The 20,682-nt window shown below is 43.1% G+C and overlaps 1 protein-coding gene across 1 annotated transcript in view; it reads right to left on the bottom strand.

Moving 5' to 3' along the window:
* The window catches only part of LOC124055802 (inactive dipeptidyl peptidase 10-like), a 43,290-nt gene extending 24,796 nt beyond the window's left edge, over positions 1 to 18,494 (bottom strand). The window contains 3 exon segments of the mRNA XM_046382928.1: positions 890 to 985; positions 1,071 to 1,185; positions 18,144 to 18,494. Coding sequence (XP_046238884.1) covers positions 890 to 985; positions 1,071 to 1,185; positions 18,144 to 18,203 — 271 coding nt within the window. The 5' untranslated portion in view covers positions 18,204 to 18,494.
* Positions 18,495 to 20,682: the final 2,188 nt, after the last annotated feature.

The raw sequence follows: 20,682 nt of genomic DNA, 5'->3' as shown, positions 1-20,682 counted from the left end.
ATGGATTCCCCAAAAGTCTCTTTGCTTTTCATATGATTCCCATTCCTGTCAAAACCCGAGTAAAGTCATTTCTGGACCAGGACAAATGGAGTTTTTACCTGCCTGAACGACTCCCAGGATCCCTTCAGCTTTGATGAATTCAGTGTAACTCTGCAGACAGCAGCTCCTTCTAGACGCTGTGATCGTGGTGAATAAATGGTTTTAATATATGTGGAACTGAAACTGGTCACTTCTCTTCGCTGACAAATGTTTGGAGTCTGTAATGAAATCTCAGGTGGAGAGATTCTCATTTTCTGCTAATGGACCTCTCACACTGCTGTGGACCTTTTACACAAAGCTCTGCCACTTTGTTTTTCCAGAGCACTGAAGTTAGCAGCAACTTGAACTCCACAAGTGGAGTGAAGACACGCTTGCGTTTCAGTGGCCTACGTAGGTATGAATGCTCTTTTATGACCTTTCTTTGCCATGTTTGTGAATACAAACATACAAACCCTGTCATAAGAAAATAAGTCTCACATCAGGCTGAATTATTTTTGTGAGTTTAAATTTTGCCTGAGGTTGTTAAAGCCTGCAGCTGTCGAACCTGAAACTGATTTGAATTTATGCAGCCGACGAATCGGCCAGACACGACCGGCTGTTCCATGCAAGCTAAGCCTCACAAAAGAGCACAAGATAAAAATACCAAACCACGTCTAACATTCATGAAAACGTCATCTCGCTGCTCCCGCCTCAAAATCACACTGTTCTGATTTCCTGTTTCGTCGCCATCACGCTTTCCTGTCAATATCGCACCACCCTCACCTCCTGATTCTCCTCCTTCACCTCCCTGTCTCCTACAGTGCAGACATGCGTCACAGCTGAGGGGTTCTGGCGGGACGCCAGTACTCACCGCTGATCCACTTGGCCTCTGGGTCGTGAACGCTGAACTCTGGTTTGTACAGATCCGCCACGGTCAGCCTGGACTTGCTGCCGCCAGGGAGCTCCACTGGGAAAACAGAGTAAACTCCAGTCACACCCAGTCTGTTCTCACAAAAGCAGCAGTGAGTTAGTTCATACACTTGACACCATACCAGGTGTGAGGACGACCACGGACATGGTGATGAGCGAGCAGACCACCACGATCACCAGCAGCGAGATGGCGATGCCCTTCCAGTTCCTCTGCGGGGGGCTGACGTCCACAAACTCCTGCAGTCACACAAAAACAAACCAATCAGTGTTGCATCCTACCAAGTGGCACAGAGCTGCAAACAGCCACAGATTTAAAAATCCCTCCAAAACACCGCACAATGACAACAAGACCTTGAAGATCGCCACAAAGACAAACCCAAGCTGTGGTTTGGTATCAAAGCGACTGGGCCAAGCATCTCTGTGGACGTAAAGGGAAGCCATTCGTCCTCTGAATGCTGCAGGTCAGGCTTCAAAAAGGGCTTTTACTACAATCAAACAAAGCAAGAAGAGCCTGTGGGATAAAACATGGAATAAAATCCTAAATTCAAACATCCTTTTTAGTAATCATCTTCATTTGACTACAAGACCAACTGATTTTTTTAACTCAGCCATCCAGCTCCTCTTAAAACTGGGCGGTGGACAGAGAGAGCTGACTCTCATGCTGAGGAGACAGACTGGTGATTTTCCACCCAAAAGAGCCATCAGAGCAAAGCTTTTTGTACAAGAAAAAGACTTGGGCTTGACATGAAAAATGCAATCTGTGCTTTTGATTTTATATTTTCAGCCTTTCCGATGATGCTCCCATCTGAGCCCGAAGGAAGAAGTTCAGCCGTTTGCTTCAAGACTCCAAAAAGACATCCAAAACTTTTAATGTGATGGCTTCTCTGACCCAGCCGCCGAGACGCTCTCGGGTTACTTCATTTCTCCGGACGGGTCGTTTTTATCCTCACTTCGGGCTACGATGATGAAAGCTACCTGCAGCCTGGACTTTTAAACGAGAGAGAGAAGAGAGAAAAAAGGAGAAAATAATACAAGGAGGGCTTCTGGTTCAGCCTCGGATTTGGCCGGAAAACGGCGTGGACGTGTGCTCTGAGGGTCCCAGCGGGGAACTGTAATAGGTAGCTGTCATGTGGTGTTGAATTCACCGTTCTTCAAAGCTCTGGAGAACGACAGCGAGATACATCAAGGAAGGCAGTGTGAAGCCTCTTTGGCACATCTGACGTGTCAGGCTGGATGCTGACTTTTCCAGCAGCAGCGCTACTTGTTTCCTCTGTGGAACCTCCTTCTGGAGATGTGAGCCAGAAACACGTGTTGCTTTCAGGGTACGTGATTTCATGCTGCACAAAAGCTGAGAGGAGGCACAAAAATCTCTTCTAATTAGGACCAAATCCCAGATAAATAAAGCATGAAAAAACTTTGACCGTCACCTGCTGTGAACGAAATGACATTAACATTTAAAAGGACGACTTTGACATTTTGAAAAGTTTGCTCATTTGCTTTTTGGCTGAGGGTTAGATGAACGGAGTGACACCATCACATAGCACACACTAAGTTACATGCTGGGAACATGAACTGCACTATGACTGCATCGAGCATTGAGCCGAGTGTGACTGAAGTACTGTGATCATGAAGATGACAGGCACAAATGTGTCGTGTGTCTGCATCACATGTGCCATCAGCGAGGTGGAAACTGCATTCCTCACATGTCACTGAGCCATCGACTGCTCTCTGAGTCTTAGTTCAACGTCTCTGAGCTAATTCTCCACATACAGTGTGTGTGTGTGTGTGCGTGTGTGTGTGTGTGTGTGTGTGTGCCGTAGCAGACAGTCCACTGCAACAGTCTGTTGATCAGACTTACTTCAGTGGAAAGTGAAGCAAGCAGGGAATTCAAGTATGTGTGTGTCGGTGTTTGTGTTTACGAGTGTGTGTGAGGGTGTGTGTGAGGGTGTGTGTGTATGTGTTTGAGGGCGAGAGAGAGAGAGAGAGAGTCAGAGGGATAAAGACACCGAAACCGATCGACAAACTGAATGTGGAGAAGTCGAAGATGTTGATTTTCCTGAAAAAGCTGAAATGTCATGGAAATTCTGAACATGACAGAACTACCTCGACAAACACATACTTATACTTTATACTACTGCACTACAAGTAGTACTTCCATTTTATTATGGGTTAGTATTTTCAAGAAACTGCGATATATTATTTTAGAAAAAAGAAAATCTTGTTTTTTTCACTTTAAAGCCTATTTACACGTAACCTGGCGAGTATGAGCACGTGAAGTCCCTCTGCTCCGCGCGCGTCCAGCTACAACGCGTGTCTGTAACGTCCTGTGGTCCACGCGCCAGGCCTCGTTCTTCCTCTGTGGGATTTAATGACTTTAACCCATCGCACTCACATCACAGTCAGGGCTGATCGAGCCTCAGCTCTCACACCGAGCAACAAAATCATCTGACTTCCTGAAGGCACAAAGCACAGCCGTGGAGTGGGTTATCTCCTGCGAAAAGTTTTGCTGCTTAAAGTGTTTTTCAATGCACGTGCAAAAATTAAGGTTTTTAAACTTTGGTATCGCTAGTTTCACTTAAAAGACAACAATCTAAGAACTTCTCTCTCCACGGCCACAGATCTGAAATCAGATGTTCGCACTCACAACAAATCCTCGAGTTGTGATGAGCTGCAGACCTCTTTCTGCTCTCTGCTCTCTCTGCTTTCTCTGCTTTTTATTTTGTGTGTTTTAATCTGCATCAAAACACTCCAGCAGTCGTCGTGCCCGCCAGCAGCCAGCAGCAGAAAGCGTTTCTAGTCACCACAGCGTCCATCCAAAATGACGGCTGTCTGCACAGACTGATGCCCACAGCTGGATGAGACACAAATAAAAAACGTTTCTCTGCTGCTTTGGATGCGTACCTCATCCTGCTGCGCCTCTTTCGGTTTCTTCTTGGTCGGGTCTTTGGACGCTGTCATCGCACCGAAGCCTCAGCTCTTCAGCTCAGCCTGAGTCCAGCCGCTCGCCCGCTAATAACATCCACAACCTGTCGGCTCGTCAATTTAGCAGCACGAGCGACAAGCTGTCGGGAGGCAGGACAAGAGAGACATCCGGGTGGGGCTTTCAAAATAAAAGACGCCCCACCACCTACTTTTAAAGTGCATTTTGATAAAACTTCCACATTCTTGTGTTATTCATCTTTCGATTTCACACTTTATTTTTCCAGAGGGAAATTAACGCGCAGCATCTGCAGCACAGATTAGAAAAGAGCGCAAATACAAAATATAAAATAGCACCAAGGTGCAAAAGGATTAAAATAATATAAACAGTGAGGATGTAGGTCCAAGGAAATTAGCTTCCGGTTTTAGGAGCCGGCACGAAATTACGCTGTCCATGGTCCTGAAAATCTGCAGCGCTTCATTACTGCTATTTCAAGGTTGTTGAAATTATTAAAGCCATAATATTACTGCAAAATGGATAAGTAAAGGTACAATACTTGAGTAAATGTACACAAAGAGAGTAAAAGCAGGAGCATTCTGGCTGTGGAGAGAGAAGGTCTCAGTCACATGAGAATCCTCTGTTAATTAAAGCTGAAATGAAAGCCCTTTAAAACTTGCGATCAGTCATTATTTTAATCCTTAATTAAATTGAAAATCATATTTGTGCTTTAATTAATCCTAACAAGGTTGCTGCACACGCATAACAGAACTTTTAACTCCAAACTGCAGCAGTATTGAGTCAGTGTCTGCAAGGCGGTGTAATATTCCCATCGGGACTTACAGTGTGTCTTGCACTTTGTGGTATTTTTACCTCTGATGATGTCACTATACTACTCCTACAGTATCACTTCAGGGACCGAGAGCTCCGCTGTGATATCCAGTATTAGAATATCACTGGGAAATAAATTATAGGATTACAGCTCCGCGTGTCATCAGAGAATGAGCCGAGGCTTCGTCTGAAATCCCTTCAGAGGGGGACGAGCGAGACAATCGAGCAGATCAGTAACCAGCTGGCCTTTCCTGCTGCCAAGTGACTGGATGCAAACTGATAGGTGTCACACAGAAAGCCCCCGAAGCCAGAAAAATCACTGCACACACTTTCCTGTTTAAAAATAATGAAGATAACAGGGGGTGAAGATGGAGGAATGGAAGGCAAAAGACAAACCAGCTTGCGGATGTGAATCTCTTGTTGTTTCAAAGAGGCCATGATAAAAACAACATATTTAAGGCCTAAAGGTTTAGTACATTTATGGAGATGCCCCAATCACCCAAATGTTAACAGTCAGTTTAGACAAAAGGGTTTGCCACCCTTCAATGGAGTGCGATTTAATCTCCAGGATCTCCAAATACAAAAAGTCCAAACTGCAGCGAAGTAGAAGTGTAAGTAGTTGTGTAAAAGGGAGAAACTGCGTGACACCTAACGCATCTTTGGCTGGAGATCTTTGGAGTTCAGCTACACCAGAGATGCAGTAACACAAGTTGTGTGCTTGATGGAAACGGGATGAGCAGTGCGAGAGCTCGAGTGGATACAGAGAGGAAAGGCTGGAGGTCAATGAGCAGGGGCTGAGGGGGGGAAATGGCGGCAGACTGAGAGCAAAGGGGAAGAGATAATGAGGAAACGGAGGGTCGGACAGGGAGAGAAAGAGAGGCTGAAGACAATGGGAGTCGTAGCAGTAAAGGGGAGGCAGGAACAGAAGGAAACGGAAGAATCTGCAAAGCTCGAGCTGGACTTTCTTCCCTTCACCATTAAATATTTAACAGGCAGAATCAGGAGACCACATGGAAACGATCTCCCTCTGACCTCTGCTGCTGTTTGGGAAGTTCTCTGATGTCTCAGAGGCACAGATCTCCTCCATCCTCCACCGTCTTCACGCCTCAACCTAATTTGTTCATTTGTGCTCGTGTGCATGTGCACGTGCACATTCGTGCAGCAGCCGTCATGTCTTCGTATGTTTTAAAATGTGCACTCGTGCTTATCTCGGCTGCGTTCCCGCTGTGGGTGTGCATTTGCAACCCAGTATCACAGCAGTCCATGAGATCTGAGTCGGCGTACAGGAGTCCTAAAGACGAAATGTCTTTTCCTGACCTTGAGCAAAGTCAGTCCTGCAGATTAAATGTTGTGACCTTTTAAACGAAACCAACATGCTTTCATTGTCGAAACCAGATGACAGAGGAAGTTCAAACCTCTCGAGAAATTGATGTCCTAGAATCCTGCATGTTGCCTTTTGTGACTGTCTGATGAACCTCCTGTTGGCTAACAATGAGTTGAAACAACCTTCACTGTTAACATGAAGGCTATCAAACCAAACGACGTTTTACTGATGCTGTGATGTGATTTATTGGATAGAAAACTAACATTCTGAACTACTGTATCATCGTGTTTATCTGTTTTGTACTATTACAGTTTATTTCATGATTTTTCTTGTTAAATATTAAGTAGTTTTGGTTTCCTCTAAAAACCAAACACAACAACCTGAGGATGTTATTTTCCTTGGCTGCGTCAAGACCTTCTAACACCAATCTCACCTCACCTAACCTTTAAACCATCGGGATCAACACAAATGAATCACTTTCCAGTGGGGGAAAAAACAAGGCTGTTATTTTTGCAAAGTTTCGACCGGCAGCTCCCGGCGCTGCACCAGAGGCAGCATGCAGGTAAGACTTTGTTTTAATGGGTCACGAGACAATACAGTCGCGATTCCTTCTCCTCAGATCTGTAAACCCTTCTGGGTTTCACTTCTGCTGTCTAATCAGGGACTGATTTACTCCAGAGACGGCAGGTGAATGTAATTAACCTGCTGCCAGGATGGAAAGCTGCAGGGCTGTGAGCCTGGAACCACAGAAGTTTGGTTGAAAAGTGTTTTTTTTAGATAAGGAAGGTTTCTAAGCGGGTTAATTGACCCAGAAGAATCCTGAAAATCCTGATAAGAGCAGGTTAAAAGAGCTTCATCGCTCCTCTTCCTCTGTTCATCATTTCGCAGTAACTTTGCTGTGTAACTTTGTGTGGATGTGATTGTCTTTCGCTGCAGTGACATCGTAAGACGTCTCCTGTCTTTCCTGCCTCTCGTGCAGCATCGGCAGAACGAGGAGAACATGAAAACCACCTGTTACTGCGACTTGTTCACAGGTTTGGAGATCTTCATCGAGAAAAACTGCAACGATCTGACGTTTGCTCGCTCGCTCGCTCGTAAGGCCTCCACAGTCGTGTGCAAATAGTCTTCTCATCTGGCAGCCTTGGTAAACTACTGTAATCACCATTTTCCAAAGTGTGGATGTCATCTCTGATGGGCGTCTGTTTTTAGGTCCCCGTGTTACTCTGTGCCGTTGTAATTGCATTGTTGTTTCTGTGTGGTACAAAGTTCAGTTTTCAAAGGGTTTTGAGGAAAATGGAGCTTCAGATAGCATAACTGAAAGGAGTTCAGCCCAGGAGCTGCGTTGCTTTTGTTTTCAGTCAGATGGGCAGACCCTCACACGTTTTTATGTGTTTAAAAAGACTGCTACCAGCATGCACACACTTTGAAGGAGGAGGAGGATTTCGATAATAGTCAGCAAGCATATTAAAGTCTCTTTAACCATTGAACCAGCTTTAATGAGGCTGTTTGACTGCGGCAAATTTTATTTCTGGTGCTCAATAAATCAAAACTTTACCACAAAACCGTGTCTCAGAGAAAAATGATTAGATTTATGGTGTGTGTTTCATAATGTTTCCGATTAATTTAAATAATCCTTCTGTCAAAAAAGAGGCAACAGAAATCTCGTTTTTCCCTGCAGTACTCTTTGTTTTTAAAGTCCCTTCCTTGAACATGAATTTATATTTCAGCGTTTTTTACTGCAGAAGGGGCCTTAAACACCAAACTGTGTGAATGCTTTAAATCTCCTCAAGGCCTAAACGTCTATTTATGGAAATGAAAAATAAATTGCAAAACAGCACAGGCACAGAGACAATAAGCTGCGTGTGGGAGTGTAGCTCTGCTGGCAGATTAAAGCCACGTACCTGCAAAGCATGTTAGTCATCTGCGTGATGAGACACGTGGATATTTGAATCTGTTTTACTTAATAAGGTTGACAAAGACAGAGTCAGCTTTGGAGATGAAGAATGAACCAAAAATTAGTTGTTTTTATGAGAAGGATCTCTGCTTTTCATCGTCATAATTAGTCTCACCAGTATTATCTTTCTGAATATTTTGATAAAAGCAAGCAAACAGCCACGCTTCTGTTACAAAAGAAAGGACAAACTAAAAGGTAATAAACGAGGAGGATGATCCACTTCTTTGACCTAGAAAAAAGCAAGTCAGGGTTTAGTGAAGGGCTGCAGGGCTGTAAATTTTGCAGACGAGGGTTCAATGAGCAGTGACTCGACCTGGAAGGACTCCTGAGTCATTCAGTGGTTAGAGTGACTGCAGACGTTTTACACCCAGAGACCAGAGGCCAGGGTCCAAGAGAGCCGGAAATGGGTCAGCATTAACACTGATCTTGATTCATTGCAGTTTAAAAATGTATTAACGTTCAGCAAACAGCATGAAACACTCGAGTCTTATCATAGGCTCAGTTCAAGCTTTTCCAAACTTAGTGATAAAGTGGAGGGTCAACTTATTGTGGTTTCCTGTAAAAGCATCAGCAGCTAGTAAATAAATTCGAAGCGCTGAAAGTCGAAACGCTTCGGGCTCCCTGGAAACATTCCTGATGTCAGAATCAGGATTTCAGAATCCCTGTCACTTTTTGTGTTTATGAAAGAGTGCAACACAATGACTACGGTCCAGGAGGAGCCGTCTGACAACCAGCTGTCTTACCTCATTATTTAAACAAACAGTGTCTGTCCACCTCTGTTGATGCTCTGCAAAAGGACGGGTGGGTGGATGCAACCAAAACTGTATGAAAGATGGTACTCCTGGCACCACACAACCTCTTCAAGAATGAGTCTTTTTAGCTGGAAACAAAAGTCAGCTGACACGAGTGTTTCCTGTTTTTCCATTGGCTAATCCGCCCACTACGCAACCTCAGCGTCCTGTGTTTGGGTCTCAGCAGCAGCACACGCTGCAGCCCATTCATCACTCACTCAGGCACAACAACAGCCTGAGTCCTGACACACTTTGAGTCCCTTAGGATGCGTCTCTGTTTCTCAGAGCCTCGACACTCCCAAGGGGCAGCACACACTCATGAGACTTTACGATAACACACACACACACACACACATCAGTCTCCAGTGATTCTCCAGCTATGAAGACAATTCATAACACTCACTCGACACCCTCCATAAGAAGCACGTTGTTGCAGTTTCTATAAATAAGAGTGCGCTGACTCCTCACCTCCAGGAACCTGAGCTCCGGGTCCATCATGTTGATGTCTCTCTCCGGTCAAAACTGTGAAACATAAAGCATCAAACTCAGGCAACGAGGAGCTGCCTCCTCCAAGAAATTGCTCAACCTCAGAAGTGGGCAGTATCGTCCAAAAACAATCAAAAATGCACTTGTCCTGCAGTGCAATGGAGTAAAAAAATAAAGCATAAAAGCAAGTAAAGGAGAGCCTCCTCTCCTGCTCTTGCCACCAGCGTGTCTGTCTGTCTGTCTGGCTTTTCTATTCAGAGTAAACAGACGTCTGGCACACACACACACACACACACACACACACACACAGTCACAAAACCCCTCTGTTCTGATTTTACTACTTAAAAAATTGTGTCAACCCAGTTTCACTTGGCATCATTAGTCTGATTATCTATTAATTCTGTGTCAGGGGGAATTTGGTGGTGACTCTCAGGTCCACTGAGCTGAATTCACTTTCTGTGTTGAAAGGATAATCAGACTGAATTGGGTCTGAAAGAAAAATAAAAAGAAATCATGTTCTTTTAATTTATTTATGATTGCCTTTGTTTTCCAGTAAAGAAAAACTACCTTAAAACCACCTCGTTAAAGCAGGCCTCAGCATTCACTCTGAAACACAATAATTTGTCAATTTTGAATCCTCAGTAATGCGTTGTGTACATCGGCTGTTTGAGCGTCTGTATTGTGCAGGAAGGGCATGCGAAATAAAACCTTCTTTCTATTAAGGCACTGCAATAAAACAGACCAGACCCAGAAACTGACGACATCTGTAAATAAGCCATCAGCACATGACAGGAAGGCTGACAGACAGCAAAGGTTTTTCAGTCCAGCGGGAGCGATTCAAACGGCGACATCAACACTGCGGCACAGCAGGCGTTCAAAGGCAACTCGGCCTGCTGACACAGATTATGAGAATTAAAGTAAGAGGAGACGCTCTGAACTCCTATTGGGGTGACGCTGCTGACTTCCCGGAAGGCCTTTACAGACACTGTGTGGAGAAACTGTGAGCAAAGATAACATTTTCGCAGTTAATTTTCTTTGACTTTAGCTGCAGCTCTTGAACATTTGGAAATGAAACAGAAAATCTAATCAAACCTTCAGAAAGCAGGGCTTAAGTATTCTTTTTCTTAATGAGAAGACTGATGGCACCATCGCGTCTGTCCAACAGTTTCTTAGCTGGAAAGACTGGAAACCCGGGAAAACAGCAGGCTTGGCTCGGTCACAGTGACCTCATATCTTGTTTTTGTATTTCTAGTCTTGGTGCTGTGGTTCACCTGAGAGTGATCCCACACTCACAGTGAGAAACATGTAATTTAGGCTTGAGTGAGGGGGATTTAAAACACGACTTTAAAAACGAGCTCTTTACAATTTCTGCACCTCCACACACACACTCACACACACTCTCTGTTCTCCTTCAACTCTCCCATATTAACGCCTGGAAAGAAGCCGTGGATCACAGAGCTCATTACTGACAAAGAGAAAAGCTTTTCCTCTCTCAGAGCTTTTTATTCTGCTCCAAACTGGATCAGGTGTTACTGACCAAAGGTAGCCTGGCAATTAGCTGAGCATCTGCTTGTTCTTTTTATAGCTTTATTTGCCTTCAGACTTATTGGCAAAAACATTAGTCAAAACCCCTGGCTGTTCTCTGAACCATACATGTATTGTGTATACTCCACAGCTCGAGTTCTGTCACATTCATCAGTGTGAAGTGAAATGTAGATATATATGTGTGCTGCAAACTGACTTTTTTATATATGGTAAAAATTCTACATCATTTCAGGGTGAAATGCCCCTAAAAGTCAGTTTAAGGCACAAAAAAAATAATCTACTCTCGTCCTCCGTTCCTCTCATTGAGAACTCCTGGTAAAAACTGTAAATAGAAAGCCAGGAATGGTGTAATTTATTGTGATTTTTGGGCTATGGCTGAGCTAAATGAGTGAAATTTCCAAAATGATGACGCCCAATCAGGAGGGAGAAGGTGTCATTACTGAACGGAGTGCAGCTGGTTCTCCGAGCACCGCTGGGAACTGAAGGCATCACATAATGTTTACTTTGTGATGATGACGATGGGTGGCACATGTCCAAACTGGGAGTACCTGCTGTTTTCTGTGATGAACGTTAACTGTGCAAATGATGGCTATTAGCTGTGTGCTGAGATCTGTTCACTGAGTGTCTGTGGGGGTAAAATGTTCTCAAGTTCACGGTACAATATACAAGTCACAGTATTCTATTGTATTGTGTGGAAAAAAATGTATTTAATGTCGTGGTTATGCTGGCAAAATGATCCAGTGCCATTCTTCCCCTGTCCACCAGCTGACTCTCCACATTTTCCTGCTCTTTTCTGGTCTCATGATCCCGCTTCTCCCAGCACACCTTTCAGCAATTTCCTCATTAAGCCCATTCACACGCACCATCCAGGTGACAGTCCAGCTTTCCTCCTCCATGCAGGCCTGGAGCTGCAGCACAACAAGCCTTCCTGCATCTTTCTTAAACTTAAACTTCAAACCTTTATTGTCAGTGTATTTGTTTTTTACATACGCCGAAATGCTTCTCTGCATACACATCACTGATTGAACACACACATGCAACAAGGTTGTGTGGGGGGTTGGGGGTGTTAAGGGGCACTGAAAAAAAAAATTAGTCCAGTGGGGGAATCAGGGGACTCGAACCAGCAACCCTCTAGTCACCAGCCACTTCTCCAACCTCTAGGCCACAGCTGCCCTGCTGCTGGATGAACTTCATCAGCAGATTGAGTCTGCCCAGGTGTTGAGAAACTGTAGATGTTTTTGTTTTTAAGGATCATGAGCCAAAGAGATTAGAAACTATTGCCTTTATTTAGTGTGGTGTAACTATTGGAATGAGCGGCCTTACAGGCAGTCTAAGCCTGAATACTTACAGTATTTGGTGTCAGGCACAAATTCCCTTCAAAAGTGTGCATCATTGCAGCAGTGCATTTCTGGGGCTTAAATTTTTTTTGCTGAATGCAAAATGAATTGCCAAACAAAAACACATGTGCTGCTTTTACACTTACTTATCATTCCACCACACCCAAGTTTTATTCCTGCCAGTCCAAGGGGGGAATCAAACCAACAACCCTCCGGTCACAAGCCACTTCTCCAACCTCTAGGCCACAGCTGCCCCCTTATACTCTCTAACTCACCCAGTAGACTCATGCAAATAATGACCACAGATTTTTCTTGCCAGATTTTATCTTTGAAATATATACCCCACGTCCAGACCTGCAGTGTGGGAGCTGCAGCTGCATGAGGAGAAATAGAGTAGTTCCTCCTTTTGCTTCTCGCCTGCTGCCTTCATCAGGGTCACCTTGGTTCGGGCAATTATATTTCAGAGCAGTCTAAACCTGAGATGATTCCTCGTGAGCCACAGTGTGACTCACTGACCCAAAAATGAAACACGTCAAAGTAAACAACAAGAAGCAAGGGCATTTCAGATAAATAATAAAAAAAAACACAGCTAAGGCATTTAAGGGATTTCCTCCTGCATATGACTGTGATGATGAAGGGCGATTGCATGCAGTGGGCCGAAAATTCAAAGCTTTATTTTTTGGTTTTATGGTTCTGCAGGTGCATAAACTCATTTTAATTTCATAGTTGCCTGATGTTCCTGTGGTATAAATCTAAGATGTAATATTATTAAGTGATACAAACAATATGGCGTATTTTTTAAGATTAAACCTTCAATATTTATGCTTTCTTGTTAAATATTCTGTCTCTGAACTGTCTGGAGGTCACAAGCATTTCCAATTTTCCATTACATCACATGAGGCCAGCAGCAAGCCAGTCGAAAGCCCTGACAGCCTGTCTAAGACCGCCCTCTAGTGACGAAAAGCAGACCTGCAGTGTGCACGCTGCTGTGAGTTTTCTAATCTGTGCACAGTTATGTTACTGCATTACGTTTTGCATTTGTTGTAGAAGCAGTAGTTCTGTAAAGACGGGGATTCAGATAAACTGCAGTGACAAAAAAATCTTAAAATGAAATGAGTTGGCTGGGATGTGAATATAACTGAAAGACCAAAGTATATAAAAACTACACGAAAGAGGAGAGAAGAGCACTGAGGTTATCTGAGGGTGGCAGGTGACAAGACAGGTGATGCAGAATCTAACGTGGAGCAGCAGTCTGCCTTTACACCCGTTGCAGTAGTAGAAGTACAGTAAGCAGTACAATGAAATGATCAGGAGGGCGAGCCAGCGGTGGTGATGTTCATCCAAAAACAGCAACACTGACTCTGCTTTTGCCTTTGCTGATAATACATTGTACTTCAGCAAGGCCTTCAGTGCAGGACTTTTCCTTGCAGTGGCGTATTTTCACAGTGAGGTATTACTCCTTCCATCAGTGCCATCTGCGTTACACCATCGGGAACTTGGCAGCCTGGCATCTCTTCTCACACACAGCCTGGCTTTCACACAGTAAGAGTGTAGGCCGTGCAGGCAGCTCAGCTCTGCATGCGGCACAACAAATCTTCATCTTCAAAGCGCCACCTTTTGTCTTTTTCACGTGCCGTAACTCATTAACGCACTGAACAGTCACAGCATTGTTAAGACGTGTTGAGTGGGAGGGGTTAAAGCTCAAAGGCTAACATGCTAATCACAGGTCGATGAGCATCTGCAGTGAAGTCAGTAAAGACGATGATGGAGCTTAGTCATCTTCCTTCACCGCTCACATGCTAATGAGCTTCTTTACTCCATGTTCGTCTCCGTCTTAACAGATGGCAGTGACGACACGGGGCTAATGTTAATATTCAGTGATTTTGACTGTGACTGGGAACTTCACAGGCTGCTAAACTCCTATGATGGCAATCTGTTCGGTTTCGCAGGTTTTAGGGAGTTGAGGGAGTTCAGCTCAGTGCAAGTTCTGAGCCGTTGCTGCTTAGAGAAGAATGAAAGATGTCAAATGAAAGCCAAGTTGCTGCCATTAGAAGACATTTTGGTTCCTATCTTTTGTGTGTTGTGTTAAATAAAAAGTTTCAAATCTTGCAAAATATGCTTATTCTTATTTCTGGCACGAGAAAAGTGAAACCAAGACACATTTCCACCATGTTTCCCACATGGTTTTGAGGTTTGACTGCTGGATCCTCTTCTTCTGCGCTGCTTTAACTGCATCCAACTGAACAACAAAGTGATTTTGTACATTTTTTTTGCCAATTTTCAAAAATTTCACTCAGTAAGTCTCGTCTTGCACTTGTCTTTTCAATGTTAAACTCTTTAGATGGTTTAATTTGAATACTTTTATCTACTGAAAGAGATAAAACTAGCTGATATTTCACAGAAAAATGAGCAACAATTAGAAAAAGTCATATAAAATAAAATAAAAGTATCAATAACAATGTTTTTTTCATATTTCTGACCCCATTTTTCATTTCAAGATCCCTCAAAATGATCCCGTGACCCACTCAAAGTTTGCAACCATCAGCTGAACCTCAGCGGCCACCGCGTCTTGCTGTTGTCTGCAGTCTGTCTTCCCTAAAACAGATGATGGCTCAATCAAGTTTATTAGCACCACACTTATGTTGTGCAGATGGGCTCAAAGTGAGGTGAATTCAGCGAATTGGAAACATAATTAAAACTGCCATTGATGTCATTCATTTCCAATATAATAAGAAGACCCTCAAGTGACAACTGAAAAACAGCAGATGAAAGAAAATTTTAAAGTGCAATTAAGAGAGTGTTGCTTCTACAGTTGACTCACTGCAAATTCGAGTGTATGAACACACTCCCACTCCGCTGACCTGTGCAGATGGACTTGACTGATACATACAGTATACTGTATATGTATTTGAATAAAATGTCCTGGAATAACAAGTTACTTAGCAACAACCAGCATGATCATAGCAGCAGCTGAACATGAGAAACCAGAGGGAGGGAGTAATGACGATGAAATGGCCAAAAAAAAAGAAAAAGGGATAAAATGCTGCTGTTACATTTTGTTTAACTCTAATATCACAAACCGAACAGCTTCAGATAAAATCATTTAATCAGGCCTACACTTAAACTGTATTTAAAGCCTCGTTCATCAGGCAAAAGCCTTAAATTAATATTTAATCAGTCCTGATCGGCCTGCAGCTTCTCCATCGCATATTTTAGTGAATGATTTTAATGTGAAAAACCACAGAAGAAACTCAGTGCTGGGTGAGGTGTTTAAAAAGCTCCAATAACAGGAGGAGGACTCACTCAGAACAAATGGTCAACAACGCCAAGGCAGACACTTCCATTTGGCTCTAAGTCAAGTCAGATTAGACCCTGGACGAAGATGAGCTTCTTTAAAACGGCTCTAATTTATATTTTTACACTAACAATGTTCCAGCTGACGATGTGACAGCGTGAAAGGGGTCAGTCCCGCACACAATTATCACCTGAACCTGGAGCTCCTCCTCTGCTTTTCCTGCTTTAGTTGAAAAAGCCGCTGTGCATGACATGTTCAGCAGCAAACAGCAGACACGCAGCTGGTGAGCATCGTGGAGCTTTTAGCAGCTAAAGAGCCAGAGAACAAGTGCTGATCTAACTGACCCACTGTTTAGAGAAGAACAGTGAGGAAAGGTGTTAGCAGTTCATGTTCAATTATCCCCGGGCTGTTCTGAATAGGTTTATATTTGGTACGTGTGCTTTAGGAATGACTATGTTTAGACCTCACACCTCTGGTTCGTGTCGAGAGCGAGATGATTGACGTGCTGAAAAGCTGTTTGGCACCTGTTCTGTTAGGGCGTTTGAAATGAGGGTCACCGCAGTCGCTCGGCTGGGCTTCAGCCTGCACAGCTCTGAGACGCTGAGTTTGCTCGGATCAACCCAGCAGGTCCTGTGTGGGCAGACAGGCCGACACATCCTGTAAAGAAACTTTTAGACCGCAATCAGTCCTTTTTTCTTTCAGAAGACAGCGATGTTTCCTCGGTACCCACCAGGATACACTGAGGATGGATTTTGCAGTGGAGTTCCTGTAAACTAGTAGTTAATGAGACAATTTAGGGTTTGAAAAAGCTCAGATTAGCAGACTGAACCCAAGCCAGATGTTAGTGGGTGTTGGTATTGCTTTAAATAAAGACAAACCACAAGGAAATTACTCAGCTTGAGTGGAGAGTTTCATTCTCCTCTGATAACCTGACTCATTTTTCATCTAATGTTTGGGCATCAGCAAATCATACCGATTAAACACTGTCACAAAATGCTGCTGCTTTGCTAATAAAAACAAATCTGTCTGTATCCATATTGAAAGCTAACATCAGTTTTACTGTATATCAGGGGGAAGGCTCAAATTCACACCAACAACAACAGCACAGAAAAATGAAAATGAGTGTGTGTTCATTAGCATCAGCAGCTTTGTGGTGGATAAATTCTCACGCTGTATCCCAAGAGGCACCAGGCTTATTTATGAAGCAGGCGGCACATGATGCTGGATTACTGAGCTATGATTTAGGACACAATTAAAGCCACCCAGGATAAATAATGCAAATGAAAAGCAGCAAAGCATCCCTGTTCATCTCACAGCATGCATTGGAGCAGTTTTCATGTGAAAAGCCTCGAGTGTGTTTTTGATGGCTGTAAAATCAGCTCTGGGATCACAGTGGAAAATGTTTTCCCTCTAAAGGTAATGGATGAGAAGTCACAGGTCAGGCCGCAGAAATGGCTGCTGGGAAACTTTTCACCAGACGTGAGAGACACGGGATCTCATGTAGACGTCGACTTACTTGAAAAAGGACACGTTAAATGTGTAAATACAACATTTTCTTCGCATAACTTAGTGAAGCTGCCGGATTATTCCCGTCCTGTTGCCGTGGGGCTGCAGCAGGACGGGATCGTGCAGGATTATACTTTGACTGTTCATCTCCCTGTCTGAGGGATGTGCTCGCAGCCAAGAGCCGCTTTGCATAAACCCAGAGCAATAATGAACCTCCTCAGCGCTGGAGCTTTTATTCCTTCTCGCGGCTGTCGCCGTGTCTCTGCATGGTATTCCAAAACATGAAGAGGTCACAAAAGACAGAACTGAGCTTTGATCTCTCAGTCAGACTGAAAAGATCCAGTCTGACTATATGACAAATGAGGACAAAACTTATCTTTTGAATTCGAATAATCGTTGTATTTTGATTTATTTTGCCTGAAGTGTGATATTAACCTCCTCCTGTTGTGTTGTGTTTGTCCCAGAATACACAGTTTAACACTTTAACACTTTAACAGGCAAATATTTACAAAATTCTTACTTTTCAACCTTTCTGAGTAGTCTGTTGAAATCTCATATTGTTCTTATTGTCAACAAACTGAATGATTGAATGAAGTCTGTCTTCACTGCTGTCCATCTGTGAGTCACTGGATGACATCTTCCTTCACTACCATGAACACACACACGCTGTACTTTATTTTGACTCAATTCCACATACGCCGTCCTGCTGCCAGAAATACTCAGAAGAGCTGTGAATGTGTATTCATCCGCCGCTGCATAAAGTCCCCAACAAATCTTACTTACTTTACAAATTCAGATTTTTGCACACAAAACATATGAACAGTTTATAATGTATGATGTTTGTGGTATCCGTTTGCTGGTCTGGAGTCTGTTTGAAGGGTCAGCAACACTGCAGGGCAAAGTTCACCAAAGCTGAACTCCACGCAAAGACAAGATGGAAATTTGCTTCAATACCAAAAGTGGATATTTGGTCATTTATGTCTGACTGTGTGCTAATACTCTTACTGCATTTTCCCAACTGTACCCGCATACTTTTACTCACTGCAGGACAGACAGCGTATTTTTACACTGAGGTAAAAAGGATCTGAATCCTTCCTACACCAGTGATCAGTTGACTGAGAGGAGAACAGTGCAGGGATTTTACAAAGTGTGAGAGAAAAATCCTGAGAGCACAAGAAAGGAACCACAGCATGAACAAATCCATCCTACCTTGGTATCCTTTGCTGGCTGACAGTCAATCTGATGAGAGACGGATGCAGTTTGGTTCATCTCTGCTCCTCAGTTTCACCGAATCCTCCTTTTTGTGGTCAAATAAGATCCCTAAAATGCACCGGACTCCCAACAGCTCAATTTTAAAGTTTCCTCTGACTTCCCTTCCAGCTGCAAGCTGACCAAAGCACAAACTGATGCTAATGGTGGTGAGAAGTGAAGGCTGCGGAGCTGCTGCTCTCCCTCGTCGTTACTGAGGCTTCACCGGAGTCACAGATACATTTAAATACACAATCTGCTTTCCCTCCTTTCTCTCTCTGGCATGTAATGATCTCAGTGCCACAGTTGGATCCCTCCTTCTCTTTCCTCTTCCCTTTCTTCCTCAGCAAGTATGTGCTTCATACGCGGCTGACAGACAGTTTATAAACCAGGATGTTTGCCAGTGCCTCCCACATGCGGGGACGTTTCTTCATCAGAATGCAAATTTGCTCGAGGCAACGATATTGCAGCCGTTTGGTTTGAGCTTTTACATCTAAAGCCTTTCTCTGATGTTCTTAATGGAAGCGGCTTACAGCAGGGGTGTAGAGTTCGGATGAAAGACATTTTCACAGGACTCACACTGAGGAGTGGACGGTGAGCTCAAACTTTGACCCTGCAATAACCTCCTGTTCCAGCTGCAGACAGATAGAAAAGGTTTCTACTGCGAGCTTTTCTACTCGCAGTGGTGAAAGAAGTACTCAAATCTTTTACTGAAGTAAAAGTTAAATCTCTTTGATGCTGCAGCTGGTAAAAGTGGAGCTAATTTTAACTCCTTTATGTACTGCTGGGTAACTCAGTGATCAAACAAGTCAGTAAGAACACATCGTCATTAATGTCTTGATTATTTTGCATTATTAGTCTCAATCTGCAAAGTAGCTAACGTTGGCAAATTTTCCAGTTCAAGTACCTCAAAATGTACTTTGTTACTCTCCTCACTGCTTATTCATGCCAGAGTCACAGTTTTTACCTGCAACATGGAGGCCACACACCAGATTACTAATCATCGCTGTGACTCAGCCTCTTTTCCTGCTGTGTACGAGTTAAACCTTCTTCCGTTTTCCCAGACTTGTTGTCATTTGTTACAGTAATCTGTCATCCCCATTAAAAATGAATGACCGTGTTTCATTTTTGATGAGCTGGCTATTCTCCACAACACCAATCATATTTATTATCAAGGTGGATCGCTTTCATTGAGCATGTACGCAGCTTTTAACATCATAAACTCTCAACAGCCTTCTGCTGGCTATTGCATTTCCATTCACTTAAAGGTCAAAGGTCAGGAGGAGGAGGAGGAGGAGGATTTCCGATGGGGTTTGATCAATGATCAATCATCTATACGGTTTCACTTTTTTTATACTAATTTTTCTTTTTACTTTTTTACATACCATAATGCTGGTTTACAACACAATAGACAGAGGGTGGTGTAGTTCATGCTCATTATGGACATTTCTCTTTGAACCAGCATTGTGCTTCACATTTTAATGGTTGGAAATCCAGAAAACACTCCACCTGTTGCTGCTTCATGAACTTCAGGCAGAAAGTTGAATTGAAGGCTCAATATTCCCCAAAAGTCAGAATCCACTGGACTCAAACATCATCAGTTACGTCTTTTGAAATGTTTCTCTTCATGTTTCTTCCCTGACCAGTGAAACTTGGCAAAAAATGTTCATGTGTGGAGACTTCCTGAACTTATTAAATGTTTTGTATTTTAGAAGGTAGAAGAAAACAAAACAAGTGATGTGGCATCTTTTGAACCAGGAGCCCACCGTCGTTTCCCTTCTATTCTCTTTTTAATTAACCTTAAGAGGCCGTGTGATCGCAGATCTGAAACAGCTATGCTGCTCTGCAGTTCAACTGGTATATTTATCATCACATTTTCACCATAAGTTCCGCTAATCATCATATTCCCAATTTGTGCATTTAGTGTGAGTTTATTTTTTTCTTTACCCCATTACAAAAATTGCTAATTTCATACTGTGGTGATTTTCAGTAAATAATGAAATGCTTCTAATCGCAGTGGAACATCTTTAATTAGAGCAGCTGTGCAGGAGGCGAGGAAGCCAAGCGTAATCACCACAAACAATTTCCCACAGCCGAGCGAGTTGTAATGAGCCTGCCGGCCAGCGGGGAGAGTTTACAGTCGGTTAATGAGAAATGACTTTTGCTCCTTGTTAGCTAATGTACACAATTTCACAATAAATGCCAGGACATTTTCTCTTTTTCATTGAAATCTCACAAAAAAAAAAAAAAAAAAAGCTGCCTGCAATTATGAGTATGCTGCAAAGTATCTCCTTGTCTCGAAGCAGAGTGTGTCTACAAACCTGTTTGTGTCAAGTATTTGCAAAAGTCTCGTGTCTTTTATTTTTTTTATCTTAGTGCAGTAACCTGCCCTTGTTTCCTTTCAAGATAAAATGTCAACTGCACAATTTTTAAAATGAGAAAAAAAATCATATTAAGATGATAATTGTTGGATAATATGTTCCTAAATAACTTGCATGTT

The sequence above is a fragment of the Scatophagus argus genome, chromosome 24, assembly GCF_020382885.2.
Source record: "Scatophagus argus isolate fScaArg1 chromosome 24, fScaArg1.pri, whole genome shotgun sequence".
In the NCBI taxonomy this organism is placed as follows: domain Eukaryota; kingdom Metazoa; phylum Chordata; class Actinopteri; family Scatophagidae; genus Scatophagus; species Scatophagus argus.
The sequence above is the reverse complement of the archived record's forward strand: the minus strand, read 5'-3'. Positions and strand labels throughout refer to the sequence as shown.